The sequence below is a fragment of the Bactrocera dorsalis genome, chromosome 3 (assembly GCF_023373825.1).
Source record: "Bactrocera dorsalis isolate Fly_Bdor chromosome 3, ASM2337382v1, whole genome shotgun sequence".
NCBI classification, from domain to species: Eukaryota; Metazoa; Arthropoda; class Insecta; order Diptera; family Tephritidae; genus Bactrocera; species Bactrocera dorsalis.
Window position 1 is genome coordinate 85,346,770 of NC_064305.1, and position 19,830 is coordinate 85,366,599.

The 19,830-nt window shown below is 32.5% G+C and overlaps 1 protein-coding gene across 4 annotated transcripts in view; it reads left to right on the plus strand.

The window, feature by feature from the left end:
* LOC105227734 (high affinity cAMP-specific and IBMX-insensitive 3',5'-cyclic phosphodiesterase 8) overlaps positions 1-19,830 on the plus strand; it is a 93,407-nt gene that overhangs the window by 52,127 nt on the left and 21,450 nt on the right. The window contains exon 1 of one of the 4 annotated variants that reach the window (XM_029550884.2): positions 17,544-19,719. The exons of 2 other annotated variants lie outside the window; for them this stretch is intronic. In XM_029550884.2, the coding sequence (XP_029406744.2) occupies positions 17,761-19,719 (1,959 nt within the window). In that variant the 5' untranslated portion in view covers positions 17,544-17,760. Of the gene's footprint in view, positions 1-17,543; positions 19,720-19,830 lie in introns of those variants that run through there. One more of the 4 variants, XM_011207229.4, reaches the window with a different exon arrangement.

The window sequence follows — 19,830 nt, forward strand, 5'->3', positions numbered from 1 at the left end:
CGTTTAGAGTTTTATTCGCTTTACCTGCAATGTATTCTAAGTAATCCTTAAATTTTATCCTTGAGTATATTATTAGTCCCAGATATTACTCTCTATGATGAGATATATACAATATATAGAGCCGAGTTTTGCGGTCCTCCACCCGAAATAGAATAACTCTTAGGGATTTCGTCAGTATCGAATAATAGTTGCCTGAAAATAACTCATAATACAAGTAGTTCTCATAAGATATTAAAGAGTGCGTATGCCATACAGAGCCTTGATTATGTTTACCCACTTTACTGAGTTGAAGGCATTCTTCACATGCAGCGTGAACGCGCGCAACGACATTGTTTACTGCGTCAATGGTAGACATCTTTTTCATAAAGCTGTAGTACCTTTCTGATAATCCGTAAGGTTGGATTGTTTCTTAGTATGATTTTGTACAATCTGCCAATTGTGTCAAGCATGCACAGAGGTCGGTACGATGAAATTTCCTCCGAAGGCTTTTTTCGATTCGGAAGTAGAACCAATCACTGGAAAGTCCCACGGGTCAAGGAATGTCCCTTCTTTTAAACCCGCATTGTACATTTTTGCGAATAGTTTTGTGTTCAAAGTCATCTCTTCTTAATAAACGTATATATTCCCATGTATGCTTTACATTAACTTAGACTTTATCACGTACTCGTATAACCTCTGAAGTCTTGAGATATCTCTGGTGTATGATATGACTTCCGAATCTCAAATCACAGTTTTCTTTTTATACTTTTTTTCATAAAAAACCAGTCTTTAAGATTATCGTGAGAAACTGTAATTAAATCAAATTATTTTGAAAGTTGTCAGAAAATTCCTAAACAAAATTAAGCAAAAATTTATTTTGCGCTGATCAGGTTAATTAATTAAATTAGCAAATACCAACGTGTAATAAGACAAAATAAGCATCCCTGCAGGAAATTTTAAACGATCTATGTATATGTAGGCTTACATTTCTTAATCTTTACAAAATTTCTTTTTTTTTAGAAATATGTTTCTAAATATTTGATATTTTCTGGATAAAACCTAAAAAAAAAATATCTGTAATAAATAGTAACCAATGGCCAACAGTCAAAAAAAATATTAAAAAAAATAAAAAACATCGGAATTTTTACAGAAATAGTAATTAAATTCCCGGAAAATGATATTTCGAAAAAATTTATTTTCCTAAGTTTTTAGATCTGGACTAGGTATATGAAGAACAAGCAGAAAGCTGATCAGCTCATTTGTTTCCGATGAACCACTGAAGCAAATTTTTTTTTCGAGAAAAATCAGTTTAAAGAAGAACTGAGAGCCGACTGTACTGATTAGTGCCACTTTTGAAGACTGTAACTGAAAACTGTTTGAGATATCGATTGAAAATTTTACTTGTTAGTTTTAAAAATATGACCTATCAAAATATAAAAAATCCATTTTTTATTAATTAAATTAATTTAAATTTAATTAGCTTAACCCAGCTTCGCTTAATCTGAAATACATGACCACACTCAAAACTCTATACTCTCAATATGCTCCTTATTTCCTATAGGGCACATTGGCATAACTGTCACCACATACAAATGTGTAAATTAATTCCGCTTGACCACACACATACGAAATTTTCTATAAATAAAAACTGGCGCGTAAAAAATCTTCACACCTTTAACCAAATTCCGTCAAATTCCATAGAAATTTTCCAAACCAGCGTGTAGTGGAAAATCAGCAGTGCCAAAAGCCAAAACCAAGCCTAATTGGAGTGTGACATTAATAACAGTAGAATATACACATGTACGTATGTATAATACGTATACGAATACTTTTCGCATACAATGTAGCTACCCGCAATACCGCTGACTCCCACATACACATGTAAATCTATCATTATTCAGACAAATGGCCCCCATATAAAGAGCAAAAATCTCATTCTAATATTTTTATTGACTCAAGCACTTCACGGCGATTAATTTGTTAGCGCATTATTATGACATTTGATTCCACGACACATTCCGTGCAACACCCAACACAAACACGCCGCACCACACCCCTCTCCGCAATCCATGACTGGCAGAATTATTCTGGTCGCAAACGGCTGAGGGCTGAGGACGGAGGAGCTTGTTGAAGGCTTGAATCGGTTGCCGGCAAATTCATGAGCTTGACACTTTCTTGTTTAAGCTTGTATGGCGATAGGTTGTGTAGAAGTTCGCGGCGCGTGAAAGTCTTGCGTGTGAATTTAGACTATAATTTTTTCAAAAGACAATTATAACAGTTTTCCGGAAGTATTATTAACAAAAAAACAACTGCTAATAATAATATTGAAGTAGATAAAAGTGAAAATGCTGCGTCGAATTTTCTCGAGATATCCAAGAGCTTTCAAGCGCGTAAGTTTGGGGGAAAAGAGCAAAAATTAAACAACTTACAACAAAGTAGTTTTCTATTGGAGCAAATAAATAAACAAAATATCATAAAGTGGCAGGCAATAAATATAAAACAGCTGGCAACGGCAACCAAATTCTGAAAACCGGCACCAATTTTTATTTTTGTCTAGAGTTGCAAATAAAATTTTTATTTTTGATAAAAATGGCTTGATCTCGTATGAAGTGCCAACGCTTTAATGAATAACTGTGTATGTCAACGTAAAAAAAATTCTAGCTATTTGAAAAAAAACATAGCGTTGCCAACTAATAAAAAAGTGATATAACAGCTTTATAGCGGGCAACAATATAATGGAGGTTATCAGACTCTAAAGTTTACTGTTATGCCGCGCATTTTATAACATATTTAATCGAAAACGGTTACCAGCTGACAAATAGTATACAAAATAAAACCATATTTTATTGAAATTAATATCTCAAAAGCGCGATAATTTCTTTTAATCGGAATTTTGAGCAAATTAGAGAGTTTTCCTACCTTTAGTCAAGTCACAACCAGCCAGTGCTAGTATCGAATTTGAATATGGCTCTGCTCAAAAACATTACATAAAAAAAACATTGTTTTGAAATTTTTGCCAGTATTTGTAATGCCGGTAAAATTTGCAAATACTTTATTTGTATGCAAAAGCACGTGTGTGTAATTTTAAATTGCATATTTGTATATATTCGAAATATGACAGCAATGAAAAACGTGCTTGACAAACGTGGCTTTTATGTAATTCTGAATGTAGTTACATATGTGTGTGTTCCCATTTAAAGGGTGCTTCAATTTATCACAATAATAAACTAGTGTGTGCCTGTAGCTACTAAAATGATTGTCGGCATGTGATTCTTTTCCTCTCAGCGCTTCAAATTGGTGTAAGCTTAAATCGTACACTGAAAAAAACGTGAGAACTTAAATTTTTTCAAAAAATAATAAAATTGAAAACAAAGGAAGGCACACAAATTCTGTAAGAAATGTAAAAAAAGTCAAAAACTAAATAATTTCAAAACTTTACATGAAAATTCAAACAAAATAATTTATATATTTTTATAAAAGTTAAAAAAATTTTGTTTAAAAATGAAAAAAAAAAATATATTGATAAAAGTTGAAATAAAATTAAAAATTATTTTTTATAAAAATCAACACAAAACCTTTAATAAAATAAAAAAAATCATAATTAAATATTTTTTATATAAAATAAATATTAAAAAAATTTTCATAAATTATTTACAAAAATAAAACGAAATAATTTAAGAATCAAAATTCTGTATAAAATGTTGAAAACATTTATAAAAGTTAGACACAAAAAATTTTTAAAATTTTATAAGAAAACTAAAAGGACAATAATTTAAAATTTTTTATGAAAGATACATTTTTTTTTTTAATTTAAAAAAATATTTATTTTTATATAACTTACAAAAAGATATTTTCTAAAAAAGCTAACACATTTTGTAAATAAAAAAATAAAAATATATATAATATTTAAAACATTTTTTTTATAAAAGTTAAAAAAAAAATATTTTTAAAATTTTTCGAGAACATTAAATAAATTATTTATAAAAGAACAACGAAATAATTCAAGAATCCGATTTCTGTATAAAATATTAAAAATATTTATAAAAGTGTAAAAAAAAAATAATAATTTTACACAAAGAATATAATAAACGAAAATAATTATATATGAAAAGAATATGAAAGTAGCAAAAAATATGAATATTTTAACATTTTTTTATAAAATTTAAAGAAAAATTAAAAAAATATTTATAAAATTTAAAAACAATATTAAACAATTTATTAAAAATTATAATGTTTTGTAGCAGTTAAAAACACATACAAAATTAATATTAAAAAAAATTTAAATTAGTTACTTAGTATTATTTTTTATTTATAAAAGTAAAAAAAAGTTTTATTCAAATTAAAAAAAATTAATTTAATTTTTTTATGAAAGTGAACGTAATATTTTTTATAACTATCAAAAACTTATATAAGCCTTTATTATAGTTAAGACATTATATTTTAAATAAAAAAAAATTAAAACAAGTTTCAAAAATAATTACGTCTGAGAAATAAATTCAGAATTCACAATTTTTTAGAAAGTATAAAATTTCGTTTTTTTTTATTTCTTCAAAAGTTAAAATAATATGTATATTTTTTAAACGTTTTATAAAACTAAGTAGAGAAACAATAATTTTTTCTTTAAAGCCAAAGTAATATAATAAATTTTTTATACATATAATATAAGTTAAAAAGTTTTTTATAAAATAAAAAAAAATATTTATAAAAAAATACAAAACTTATTATAAAATAAAAAAAAATTAAAATCAAGAATTAAAAAAAAACTAAATTAACTAAAATTTAAAATTTATTTTTTTATAATATTTTCTAAAAAAAACTATATTAAAATTTAATATTTATAACTAAAATTAAAATTATTTTTTTTTATTAATTAATTAATTTTTTAAGTTGAATGAAAACTTATAATTTATTATTTTTATTTTCTATAACAATTAAAAATAATTATATATAAAATTTTATAAAGTTATTGAAAATATATTTCACATGTGTCTGCCTAAGTTTTAAATTTCCACAGTTGATTAAAATTCACAATTTTAATAGCCTAACAGAATTTCAATTTTATTAACACACATATAGATTTATGAAGGTCCCATATCATAGTACATTTCCATGCTAACCACGATATGATAACTGCCTTGCAAATGCACATAAGTACACAATCAAACACACAAATCTAGAAATGTTTATGTAAGATTACAAGTGTGGCACAATATTATTAAACATCTATATTTACACTTACACGCAAGTGTCTCTTTTATTTTTATTGCCAAGTGTACTCACCTGCTTTGTTTCACCGCAAAAGAACACACACACTCACACACTTGCAGATTCGTCAATTTTATTGCGCCTTTGTCACGAAAACGACATTAACGCGATAACTAATAAACACTGGCAGCCACCCACAATAAAAACGAAAACGACTTTGTAGTTAAGACATTTCAGCCCCACAGAACGAGTGTACGGACAGTAACAACAACAAAATTCAGCAATAAAATATGCCAAAAGCACAGTGCAATGAGCTGCTGGCACTCGCACACGCATACATATTATACATATATGTACATATGTTTAAATGAGTGTGTGAAAACATTTCCAAATCATTCACACCATAACCTACGGCAATTAAGAAAACTACGCGTCCATTGGAGGTCTCCAAAAGCGGCTGCAACAGTTCAGCGACAGCTGTTTGTCTGCCTTGAAGGCACCGAGGTGGCTTACAACTATACGCGTATATATACAACACATGCATACTTAGTATATATATATATAATATATATATCAACTGAAGTTTTTCGCTCTGAGTCATTGTAGCGTCTAAATTTTCTATAGCAACAAAGGCCTGTAAATACTTAGATAAGCGTTGACCATGAAAGCTTTTCTTTATCGCCAACTTATTGCTGATAATACAACAACTAATTTGTATTGTAGATATCAATTAGAAACACATGTATTTGTAGTAAGTGCAAGACGAGAGTCACACGACACGACTGACGTCAAAGTGCTGCTTTCGAGCAACGAAATAAATCCTTTGCTGAGTAGCGTGGTATTAGTGCGACTTTGTAGTAAGTGTATGTATGTATGTATGTATTTCTAGTGACTGATATATGCTACTAAAGATATCGATGATAAAAATAAAAAGAAAAATATTTATTTAATTGTTTAACGAATTTTTAACAACTTTTTGAAAGGGTGCTCAAATAGTAGAAACTCGTATATTTTTCATAAATTTATTTGAGGCAGTATTTATAAAAAAACATACAAATAAAAATAAAAATTATTATTTAATAATTAAATATTACTATAAATTATGTTATTTGTCACTCTTCACATTTAAGCCTTTGAAATTAATTCTCCATATTGCGCATTAGTGCGCTAGTAACTAGATTCTCAGTCAGCCAGCAGCCTAAAGGTATGCTACATTCACTGCAAGAACCAACACAGTTTTTAGCTGTAAAGTAATGAATAAAAGTTCAATGTAATATATCTCATGAATGAGTTTTGAGACGTCCCTAATAGGAAATAATTTTAAATCTCAATTTTTTAATGTTAAAAAATAACAGTTATTCAATTTAACGGTAAACACAAAATATTATAGTAATTAAATCTATATAATATAGCTCACGACAAAAAAGCAAAACATTTTTACTGCGAAAAAAAATTTTGCCAATTTTTTCGATTTTACTTAATATACCTGGTTTCCCAATAGGGATGATATGATTTCTAAGTGTCATTTCGACCATTTTTAATACAATATGTCATGATCTGCCATTTTTTAATGATTACAATACAACCTATTGATTTTGAGAAAGGATTTGGGCATGCATCTGCATGAAATTGTTCTTGCTCAAGAACTGAAGCCGTTGTACTACCGTAAACGTCGTGAATTCGCCGAGTTTGCCTTCGAACAACTTGAAAACAAAAACGACTGGATTCGGTAGAATGTGTTCCTAGCTAACGAAAGAGTGGCTTGTTAGTTGTCTCCGAGCACCTGGGGAATCAGGACAAACATTTTCGCGCAACGTGTTTCTGTGCGTGGTGAAAACCGAAAATGCAGCGTGCGTTAGAGCAGAGGTATTCTGTGTGAAACTCAAAACATGCGGCGAGTGGAAGTGTGCCAAGAAAATTTGAATATCCAAAGTGAAAACAATGGCAATGGCACCGTCCACCATGAATTTTTTCCTCTTGAACAAACCGTCAATGCCATGTATTACGTGGAAGCGCTCATGAGACTCAAACGAAGGGTCAATCGGGTCTGACAATGACCAATGCAACGGTCTGGCTTACACTCACTTTCTTGTGAACAACTACTTAGCAAAGGCCAGCATCCCAACGTTTCAGTAGCCGCCCTACAGCCCAGATGTGGCCCCCGGACTTTTTTTGTTTTCTTGCCTGAAAAGGTCGATGAAAGGCAAGCATTTTGTGACGACAGATATGATTCAAGCAGCATGTACCTCGGCTCTCAAGGCTATTCCGAAGAATGCCTTCCGTGACGCCTTCAATGTTTCGAAATGTGGCAGCGCTGCATCAATGCAGAAGGCCTATTTTCAAATTTTTTATAGACTTGTAACGATTGGTTCAATAAATTTTTTTAAATCGATCCTCGTCCAATTACTTTCCGGACAAACACTATACGTGCCACACAGCACATATAATAACATTGCGAGAAAAGTTTGAAGAATCGATTATTTCAAGATGTTGTGACATTGAATAGTCTCCAAGAAGTTGTGATTTAACACTATTAGACTTCTACTTGTGGAGTTATTTGAAGTCATTGGTAGGTAGCAATAAGCCTGACTCTGTTTGAGTGCAAAAACTACTTTAGAATTGGATTCATCGAACTCGTTCTTGTGTGTTCTAATGTTTTTTAACCCATATCACTCTTATTGGAAAACCCTTTACAAGTGAATATAACTTTTTTCTTTCAATTTCTTCTGCTAGAGGTCAAATTATATCAAACCGCCTACAATTCCTGTTTAGTCCAAAAAATATATTCTTCCATTTTTAGTTTTATTAATATTATTACTGTCCTCAATTCATTACTCTTACTCAGCGCTCAAAACTAGCGACGCAGCAATAAAACAGGAAGACTGAAAACATTAAATTAAACAAATACGCCGACGCTTTGCTTCCAGCGTCTACTTAATCGGTCCACTTTTAATTGTGTAGAATTTTAAAATCGCTGCAAACACTTTTATTACAGTCATTATTAATAAATACTGTCTAATGAGTCTAGTATATATAGTAGGCATGCTTCACACTCACTTAGAAATCATACTCGCGCAAACGAAATTTCGAGTAACGCCAAGTAATCGTTGTTGGTTTAGCAGCTGTGAGTGTGCTGCTGATTTTATTAGTTGCTACCGAGACAAACGAAATATGAAATAAAAGTATGAAAAAATACTAAAATATGAAAAAAATTTAACTTATGAGAAAAGTATAAAAGATATGAAAGGAGTAAGCGAAGGAAATGCATATATCTAACTGAAGGTCTCTGAGACACCACAGAGCCTAAATTTTGTATAGCATGATTCTGATATTAGTAGTGGCTACTTAAAGCCACTAAAAACGCACATAAGTAATATGAAAGAAATAGGTGAAGAGTAAGTTATAGGTTGAGGAAGATCCTGGAAGTGAATTAAATAAATAGTCGTCATCATGAGAGACCCTCCATCCGATGAAATTTTGTTCTTTTCAGGGCGGTGTTTTTTTACATGGTGTTTACCAAACCCAGCGCACAACTCTCGGGGGTGACTTCTTACTTTAGCTCGCCTTCAATCCTTTGTTTTTTGGCTATCCAGAGGATACTTGGTCTAAGACTGAAAGTCGTGAGCTGCTTCAGCCATATGTAATAATCGTTTCTGGCCACTCCCAAGCGAATGGCACTCAGAGGACTTTCCTCACTTGAGTAACTTCTACACATGGCTCCATCCTAAGGCATGTAAGAGATTTCTGCTGCCAAAATATCTGCTTTTGAGGGAATAAGGGAAACACTTTTGGACCGTTTTTATACAATAAAACCTTAAATTTACAAAAAAACGGCGGAAGCAAAGTTGTAAACCTAATAGTAAAAAATTGACCCGCTCTAATGCGTAGACCTTTGTGCTTGTGTTGACACTTTAAAGCAAGTTTTTTCAAGCAATACAAATACACCGCTTGCCAACAAACACATGTAGCTGCGATGATAACAAGTCTTGACAATGTCAATCAAACTCTATCAAAGAACATACAAATAAATAGCAATAACAAAAACAAAAACAATCGAAATGTAAGCAGAAAATCTATAGAAATTTTGGTGAAAACACTTGCCGCGAGTAAAGAGTAGCGCTGAGAGTAATTCATTGTAAATTGCAACGTGAAATTATTTTCAAAAAATGTTTTCGCAACGTGCCAACAACAATAGGAAGAACAATAGGGCGCAACAACCACACCTCACAACATGGAAACAAGCGAACATACATATTTACACAGATGTGTCTATGTCAATACCAACACAAAATTCAGAAATCACCGACACGCACACACTCACAGGCACAGGCACAAGCGCGCACACCTACAATGCCAAGTCGCTTAAATCAATTGGCATAACAATTAGAGCGGCGACGGCAAACCGCTATAATACGCCGCGCAACTCGCCGCAGGTCTGTGCCGTAGCAAAGCTGCGAAAGTTGAAATTTCAGTCAAGAAGTGCTGCTCGCGCTGATAGCAGAGAGATGGTGGCTAAGATCGTGTGAACAACGCGAAAACAATACGAAAAGTGTGAAGCAATGAAAATCCCAAGTGTCCATGGCGATGACATTGCCATTGTTGTTGTACATTAATAACTAATACATAATTAAAGCAAAAGTGAAAAAGTGAAGCGATTTCAATGTGTTTCTATGTGTGTGTGTGTGTTCTTTAAGTGATAAGGATCAACAAGGCGTTAGTTTTATTTGCGGATCTGCTGAAAGCGATTCAAAAGTAATTTTATTCTAAAATCCACAGAAAATTGTGTGAAACGTGAAGGCGAATATAATGCGCTGCTAAACAGTTAAAAATAATGCAAGTCAATTTGCTGTTTGTTTTAGTGAGTTCATCACAGTCACGCCAGTGATTGTGGGTGCAATAAGGAAAAGTGAAAAAGAAAGTGAAGGAAAAAAATTAAAAAAAAAAAAATTACATGAAAAAACGTTAATAAAGTACATTTTTTTTAAATAATGTAATAAAATAAAAATAAAAACAATTAAAAAAAAATACATAAAAATTTCAAACAAAAAAAAATTAATGAAAAATAATGAAAAAAAACGTAATCTTTGCTCATTTTTAATTAAATAATACTGCGTATTAAATATACAATATATAATCAATTCAATAATATTATAAATAAAAATACATTTATTTTATTTTAATAAATAAATAATATTTATTTTAATAAATAAATAATAAAAAAATAAATATATTTTTTTATTTATGAATATATTTTTTTATAAATAAAATTATATAAAATATTTTGAAACTCACTTTTGCTCACTTTTAATTGGAAAATTTCGCATATTCCGTTCCAAGGCTGCGCAAGAAAAGTGAAAGCGTTGTAAAGTGTACCAAGTAAATAATGTTACAGCGTGATAAGCGTGAAAACTGTGCAATTTATTTTTATTGTTTTTTTTGTGTTTACATTACTTCATGCTTGCCAAATGTGGCACACAAATATGTGATTTCGCTGCTTTATTTACTTTTCAGTGTAATTCACTGTCCGTAAGACGAAAATTCTTCATTTTTTAGTGATTTCTTTAACAAAATGCATCGCCAATTTTTTTTTAATTAATTTAAACATTTTTTTGTAAATTTTTTTTGGAACCGCCAATTTTTTTTGGTAATTAAAATTTGCTTAACTTTTTTTTTAAACCATAATATTTTTTTTGGAAAATTAATTTTCAATATAACTTTTTTTTGTTGAAATACTTGTATGTTAACAATGTGTTTTTGATAATTACAATTGCTTTACTCAATAATTTCTCAATAATTTTCTTTTAATTTTTCTTAATATTATTTTTATTGATTCTTTTTCTTTGTTCTATCGATTTTGTGTTAATATTATTGCATGTTTTTTTTTATATTTTATTTATTTTTTTTATTTTTTTTTTAAGTAAAAACTAATTTAGGTGTCATTTCGGTATAAAAATATTTATCAAAAAAATTACTAGTGCTGTAGCCCATTATTTGCTTATTAATATTTTTTAATTGAGTTGTTCATGTTTAAGTGGGCTTTAGTATTTGTCACGATAACACACAATCTTCAGAGACCCTGTATATATATACAATGCATGATCAGCATGACGAGCTGAGTCGATTTAGTCTTGTCCATCCATATGATCGACTGTCGGTCTGTATATATATCTGTGTATAGTCTGAACCGCCGATAACGGTCCACTTAAGTATAGAGCTACACTACAAGCTGAACGATCGGAATCAGGTCTTTGTATGTAAAGCTTTTCCTATTTGACAATACATCTTCACCTGGCTTATTGTTGAGATATCTTAGCGTGGATACTGTTCAGATCGAGTTACTAGCAACTTTATGTCATACAAGCTGACCGTTCAATATCAAGTTCTTGTAAGGTACATTTTTTATTAGTGAGAAGAATTCCGGAAGTTATAGTCTTTTCCTGTTTTTTTATTATCTCAATTTTTTTTATTATTTTTTAAATACGAACACATCGTTTGAATGTCATTAGATTGCTCTTTTGGGATAACAATAATTTTGCAATAAATTTTCAGTGCTTCTGCCCATTATTTCCTTTTTAATATTTTTCCTGTGATTTTTACATATTCAAACAATTTATTTTTCTATTTTTTATTACCCTTTATTATTTCCTTATTTTTTTATTAAAACTTTTTTTATTGCAACAATTTCTCTAATTCATTCAAATATGTTGTTATTTGTATAAAAATATGGCTAGAAAGCTTATTTATTGTTTGTATTTAAGGTCAAGCAAGAAAATTTGCTATATGTTTTTAGTTTTTTAATCCGTTGAGTTTTAATATAAATTGTTCATTGCATTATAATTTAATTTAAAAATTATTTTTGAACTTACCTTTAATTTATTTAGTAATTTTTTTGGTTAAAAAACAATTTTTTACTTTTAATTGCTAATCTTAAAGGATTACATGGGTTTCCTCGGGTAAAAGTCTGTTTTCAAAAATTTTTTTCCCATATAAAAAATGAAATATTTTATTAAAGCTTTTTATTATTACAAACATACACTATTAGCAAAGAAATTCTGAAATTTTTTGAAAAAAATATTTTAAACTCGGCTTTTGCGACGCCATTTTCGTTCTCAGAATAATGATGCGCCCGCGCTGGCAGGAAAACTCTTTGCAGGATCATCTAAAGTCAAAAAATACGTGTTTTAGTTAAAACCTTAACTTGGAACTTCAACGAAGAAAAAACCGAAAATTGGATTTTTGGTAAAAATAAAGAAAATTTCGTGACATTTATTTTTTCAATCCTTCGTCCAAGTCTTTAAAAATTATGTTTCAAATATCTGTGTACCTGTAAAGGGCGGTTGAGTAGTTCTCGATAAATTTTCCCAGCAGAGTTTAAAAACACAGTTTGAAGAAAAACGTGGTTAAAGATGGCGCACTTAGCCTAACTAGCCTCGAGAGAGTAAGTTCTCAAGGTTGTATCTCCGAAACTATTACAAGAATCAACTTAAATATTTAAGACAATATACCAAAGATGCTGTAACATTTAACAAGATAATAAAAAAGTCGATTTTTATAAACCCGTAAACCCATGTATCCACTTAAGTACAAGCAGGAAAAGATTTTGCCTTTTTTCATTTCCTCTTTTGCTAAAAATTTCCAATATCCCTTTTCTTTTGTTTTTATTTTCATTTTTTTTTACTTATTTATTTATTTTTTTTTGTTGTTGTTTTTTATTTAATTTTTTGTTTTGCTTAGTTGTGTCATTTATAATGTCAGAGTCTTCACTTTTAGTGTTTCTTCGTTTCTGTTCTGTTATTTTTTTTTCTTGATTTTTCTGATTTTTTTCTGCAATTTTTTTCATGGCTTTTCTAGTTTTTTATATTTACTATAGATTTTATTTTTTTCGTTTTTTATTTAAATTTTTCTTATTTTTCTGCATCTCTCTCAGTCTTATACGAAATCCGCCGCCTGTCTGCCAACCACACAAATAGATTTAAATCTCGCTATTTGTCACCGTAACGGTAAAGCCTCCCACTGTGCATAATTGTTACTGAAAAACAGATTTCGGTTAACAGCAATTAATTCATTTTCATGCACTTTGTTTTCGTTTTTAGGTATTTATAGTCATTTTATATTTTTATGCTTATTTGTAAGCCATAAAAATGTTGTGACGTGAAACGGTGTTTAAACAACAAATAATTCGCGCCCAATAAGCACCCTTTCCGTGAGATAAACGCTGAAATGATTCTAAGCGCTTTAGTTGTGTAGCGGATTAACTGGATTTGCACTTGCATATACATACAATATATAAGAATTAGTATGTGTAGACTGCTCACTCGTGGGAATAATGAGATAAAATATTTTCATTTTTAGTGGATTTCCCAAAATAAATAGTTAGTCATAAAAGACTTAAGAATGCTTAAAAATGAACATTTGTTGTGAAAAAACAAAAATATATAAAAATATTTAGCAAAACAAACACAATAACGGTACATTTGATGTATTTGAGGAGAATGTCGTTTTAGTAGACATTTACTGACAAAAATTGTATAGTTTTTAAGACAAGAAAAAATAAGATTTCAGACGGTAATGTCTCAGTACAAAATTCAAAGGAAAATCACTGCATGAAATGACTTAAAATTTAATTTTTTTTTTAATTAATTTATTATTTCAAAGATTTCGCCACCAATAACGTGCTTGTTTATAGCTTTTGACAGCCACAAGTGCTTTTACCTCAGTCAATATTTATTTTATAATTTATAATTTGGCTCAGTCTGGTCATATATTCGTGATTATATTTTATTAGCCGCTAATAAATAATAAATCGCAAGGTTGTTTTCAAGCAATGTAACTTATTTTTGTTAGTGTGACTGAACTTCGAAAGCAATACTTATTTTTGAGAGCATAATAATGATAATTTCTGGCTTATACATGCAAAAAATACACTGAAGCCATGAGTAAGGAACAAAATACTATAAAATCTGCATGAGCTGGATGCTCCATGTAAAAAAAAAAAATTGTGCCTTAAATTGATATTTTTTTTTATTTTGGTGCTAAATTTCAACGCTATATATCAATTAGTTGTGTTTAACAGCTGTGTGATTACATAAAAAAGTTATTTTTTTTGCGTTAGTCCGACTCAAATTTGATCAGTTGTATGTGTCATAATATCCGGTGTTATTTTTGCATAATAAACCCACTTTATCTAATATGGCCGACATGTTCTGCATAAAATAAAATTTTGTTAATCATTCTTGAACCATTAATTGCATTAAAAATTTCACGTTCCGTTCAGCATAGCTGCACATTACTCACCGGCGAGCTCTTTAGCATGCTTATCACATCCTCACCCACAAATTACCTGAGAACCTGAGAGGAAGAGAACATTTCTTCGAATCTGCATATCATATGTTTATATATTTATATTCGTATTTGCATGAGTGTATGCGTGTGTTGTTGCTAAGAAAAAGCATGACGCAAGCGCTGCCACTTGCAACTCTTCCACCAATTGGCCAATATAATTTAATTGCTCTTAATAGTTTATTTTCCGCAAGCATTTCAAGCGTTTTTTAAAAGCGAAAAAGGCACACAAATACATATAAACACACACATATACATATAAACACACGAACGCGCACTCACATGTGTTTGTGTTCTTGAAATGTGCAACAGCGGGAAGTGCGCTCATTATACCAGCGCGTAACATTTAATTAGATTGATTGATAATGCTCATAGCTGTAATTGTTTTGTTATGAATTTCAGCGTTAAAATTAGAAATATGCGTAACTGACAAGTAACCACAAATAAAAGTAAAAACATCAATCGATCAAAGAAATGTGCAAACAGGCAAATACAAATACAATACAAACAGTGGTGAATAGGCAAAAGCAGCAACAATTTACAGTCAAAAGCGCTTGTACCAACATATGTATTTCCCGCTACGAATGCATGTGTGTGTGTCAAGTTTTTTATAACTGTTCCAGCGATAAAGCCTATAAATACGTTTACGCCAATAATTTAAAGCGATTTGAGCTGATTGCTTAGACACACCCGTGAGGAAATGAACTATTGAAGTTCTACTTTTGATTAACGCTGATTTTGATATTATATATGTAATCATAATACCCAACAATTTAAACTGATATGGTATCTAATAGAGCTCTTGGCATTCGACTAAACAGCTAATTGGTTAGCGTATTATTCAAAAAATTGTATTCGGTAAGCAGCATCCATATTTTCAACTATCCGGTTAACCGTTCGTTGTCAACTATTCGAATAGTAAGCGTTCCAATTCTACAAATTTTTTCTACATACATATATGTAGCACAAAATTTTCAGCTTAAGATATAACCGAAATATAACCAATATTTAACCATTTCATAACCACTTCATAACCAAAACTCAAATTTTGTTTCAATATGAAAGGCTGCTTGAATTTCAAACAATTTTCATTTATTGAAATCCTCAAAGTAGAGTATTAATCGGTTAACAACCGGTTACAAATCGGATATTCGTATAATAGGGTATAAGGTTCATCGAATAATTTAAGAAGCCTTAGAATTTAGGTACCTATATTATTTTCCTTGGAACAAAATATATGTTGTTGTTGTAGCGTTAAGAAATATCCCTCAAGTGATTTGTAAGAATGTTGCTGAGTTGACAGTACTTGGCAGCATAAAAATTCGGGTCCATTCAAGTTACGGATACACCACTGGCGTAGGCTCCACATACTGTCGAATTTTCGAATTCTATAAATAATCTGTCAAGCATACGTCTGTTTATTAATCCTTTGCTGTTGAGTTCAAATAAGGAGGATTCTAAAATGATCCAAGATTATGCTTTATCGAAGCAAGATTTCATCTAAAGTTCTTGTGCTCTTTTTAACCATATTTACTTATTCTAAGAACATATTTTAACTAGAATTATCACGTTGTCATAAATATTCATTCAACCACCAGTATCCCTTTTCAAAGCCATAATTTTGGTGGCTTTAAAAAAAAATATAATTTCTTTTTATTTTCGGTATTCATTTTTTTCTTATGATCTTCCATTTGTGAGGCTCCATTCAATAGAGTATAAGCAATGCCAATGGCAACCTCATTTTCCATATACCTTTTTAGGTGGCACGGTCAACACCTTCAGTGCATTTAATTTTATGGCTTCAATTGGTAAAAGTATGGTATTAGTAAAAATTTTGGGTCGCCAAATTTGTTGAATAAATTGGCTGAACATTTTGGTTTCTTTGGGTTTCATAGACAAGCATCTCTTTAACGACTTTTACTACACTTCTCTGTCCACAATATTTTCATATTTTGGCACCAGACATTCGGCGAGCCAAACCATCGATTCATATGTGTTCGAGTCGAACGAAAGCTCTTGAATAAAACTTTTCCTTAGTTCATGTTATCAACGTTAAAAAATTATGGTCTCTCAGATCTCACAGAAGGCTCGAAGAAAGTCATATAATTATTTTCATTTATTTCGTTCTAGTGATATTTCCAAAACCTGACATTTTTACTGGATTTATGTTAATAAGTCTATTGGAAACACCAACTTAAAGGCAATCATAATAAACAAAAGTCAAGATCTGGAGCATAACTCTTTGTCATTTGACCATATAACTGCCATACTAGCTCGTTCAAATATTAAATCCTTACAACTATAGACTATCATGTGCTTTAAGAACTATTTTTTTTATGAAAATGTTTCTTTAAAATTTACGAACAATACATGAAAATACTGCTCCATAATTTATGTTTGATATTTTTTCTACAAAAAGTTTTATGAAGCTTGCTTTTGGTATTTGGTTTGAATAATAGTGCCGCGGTTTATGATACTAATCTCTACTATAGACCACAATGCTTTTAGACGAAATGAAAATTTTACTTCAAGAACCAGGGTTACTAAGGGTTTATAGTTTTTTCCTCTTGACTAATCCAAGATCTCGTAAGTTTCAAAATTTCTTAAAATTTTTTCACACCTCTGCCCTACAGGGTCATTTTTAACCACGCATACATTGTTAACAGTTTGTGGACATTTTGCTGATTGAAGGCTTGTTCTTGATTGTGTTTACAAGCTATTTAAATTAATAAATTATTGTTTGGCAAGCGATTGCGTATTTGAGAACTCGTGGAATAGTTTTTTCTTACCGTTTTAAGCTGTTCGTTAGTTACCATTTCAAAAGCGTTGCGAACGGAACATGTGCGAGAGCCGTTGAAATAATGAGCAAAGGTGAATTCGTGAATTCGAAAAGCCAGTTATTGGTAAGAAGAAAGAGTGAGTGGCAAAATTGCTACAATACAAAAAAGTGAAGTGAAATTGTGAAAATGATTTTGTGACATTAAAAATTATTCCAAAAAATATAATCATAACAAAAATGAAAATTTTCATGTACCGATTTACTCAAAAAGCAGCAAATTTTATTCAGAAATCTAAATAACCAATAAATACTAATATGTGACTAACTTGAAAAAACCAAAAATCGAAACTTCAAAGTGAGCTTTTCTAAAAACTTCACACAAAAATTATTCTTAGTGCAAAAGTTAAGTGACAACAAGCATAAAATTCCTTAAATCCAGCACTGTGTAGGATTTCCTTATGAAAATGCGAAAGTGTTTTGTGAAAATCTCGAATGCCTTTCGCCACAAACCCGCGTATGCAACACCAGAGGGTGAACACTACAACGACGCGCCGGCAGTGGAGGGGTATGTGCGTCACAGCAACGCGTATGAGGACGATGAGAGCGCCAGGCGCGGCAAAGTGTGGGAGGCGAGCACCGCCAACAACGACAAAACCAGCGCACGAACAGCGGCCGTCACAGCCAAGCGCACCAATAATCTAGCGAGTGATAAGCTTAAGGAGTGCAATGATAAGAGCGTTGATAGTGTCGATAAGGCCACCGACAGCGCCAACACCACGACAAAATCCACAAATGCGATTGCGAAAGCAACGCGCATCGATGGTAACGTCAATGAAGTGTACGCTGGTCGTGCGGTGGCGGCTGGGGAGCGCGCGAAGGTGTTGGAAAAGAAGAAAAAGAAAGATAAGTCCAAGTATTTCATGCGCAGCGCAACGTCGCCGAGTCTGGGGGAGCAAAGCCAGCCAGAGAAGAACACGTGCGCTGGAAACGCGGCGCTGTTGAGCACCAGCGATATGGGTGATATTGCGGTCTACAGGAGCAGTCACGAGTGCGGAGGTATGGGCGATAATAGAAACAGTGGACGCAGCAGTGCGCGGAGCAGTGGACGGAACAGTGGTATTTTTAGGCTATTTTTGGGTAGTAGCAAGAAGAAGAAAAGGGACCAGGATGGTGGGAGCGAAGCTGAGATGGAAAGAAATAAAGAAAATAAACAGGAAAAGCATGGCGATATGAAGGGGCGGGAAAGATATAGCGCGCGGGAGGAGAAAGCGCCGCTGGCGGTGATGGAGCAGCAGCAGCTGGGGTTCGATGAGGATGAGTTAAGAGCATTGTCGAAAGACAGTAAAACTTCAAGCAACACAACGGCTGTAAAAGCGCGACTGCTGGACAGACCGGATGAGAAAAGTGCGGGTAATAAAAGCAACACTCACACCTATACCAACTCTAAGGGCGACAATGCTGCTGCCGCAGATGATGCCACACATCGTTATCACCCTAACGGAAGTGTGGACGCTGTGACCGAGTCAAGAGTAGACGCCAAGGGTGCCGCAGGCGTTGCGAATAACAAAACAACCAAGTCGCACGATGAACGCAGCTACATTTCCGAGTATAAGTCCTTTGTTGAGGATGAAAAGCCAAATTTAATTGGCACGCCATTCCCCGAAACGGAAGCCTTCAATTTCGAGCAAGCGCTTAATCGCAAAACAAGCGAACGCCACTCACGCGTACACTCAACCGATGCGCGCATCGACCTAACGAAGTATCGCAACGAAACACCCAAAACGCCGGAGGAGATCGAATATGAGGCCAATATGGCGGCAGAGAGTGCCGACGTAATGACACCATTGCCAAACAATCTCACTTTCTCTTCGGGCCGCAAATCGCTGACCACGGCGCGTCCGCTCGCCTCCGATATCGCTGAGATGATACGCAATTTGGATGCAAATACTTTGCGCATCAACAATATGACTGTTGAGGAGAAGATTGAGCTGATGCGTCGCTTCGACCAACCGCAACAACCAGATAAGGATAAGCAAGTGCATCATCCACATCATCAAAATCATCATGCCCACACCGCCCAACAACAACAGCACAATTCGTTGCGTCGTTCCTCTGGTTCGCGCAGTGCCTTGAATCCGTTGCGTTTAGCGATGGAAAACCGCATCGTGTTGCAGGCGTCCGCTGTCGGCGCAACGCAGCAAATGCAAGGTGAGGTTGGCGGTATGGGTGAATCCACTTGCGACTCGGATGATGAACATGTGGAGGTGATTTTGCGTCGTAAATTTGTCGACTATCCCGACGGTGAGAAGGTGACCATTTCTACGTGCCTCTACGAGCGCCGCCAGCCGGAGTGTCCGAAATTGAAGTTGTTGGTGCGATCGCAACAGAGCGATAATCGCGACGAAGGCAGTGGAGAGGTAGGAATGGTGGGAATGAGGGTTATATAATTTGTATTTTTCAGAAAGTTTTATTTTGAACATTTTTCTATATTCTATTATGGTTACTTTGCTAGGGGAGACAATATTAAT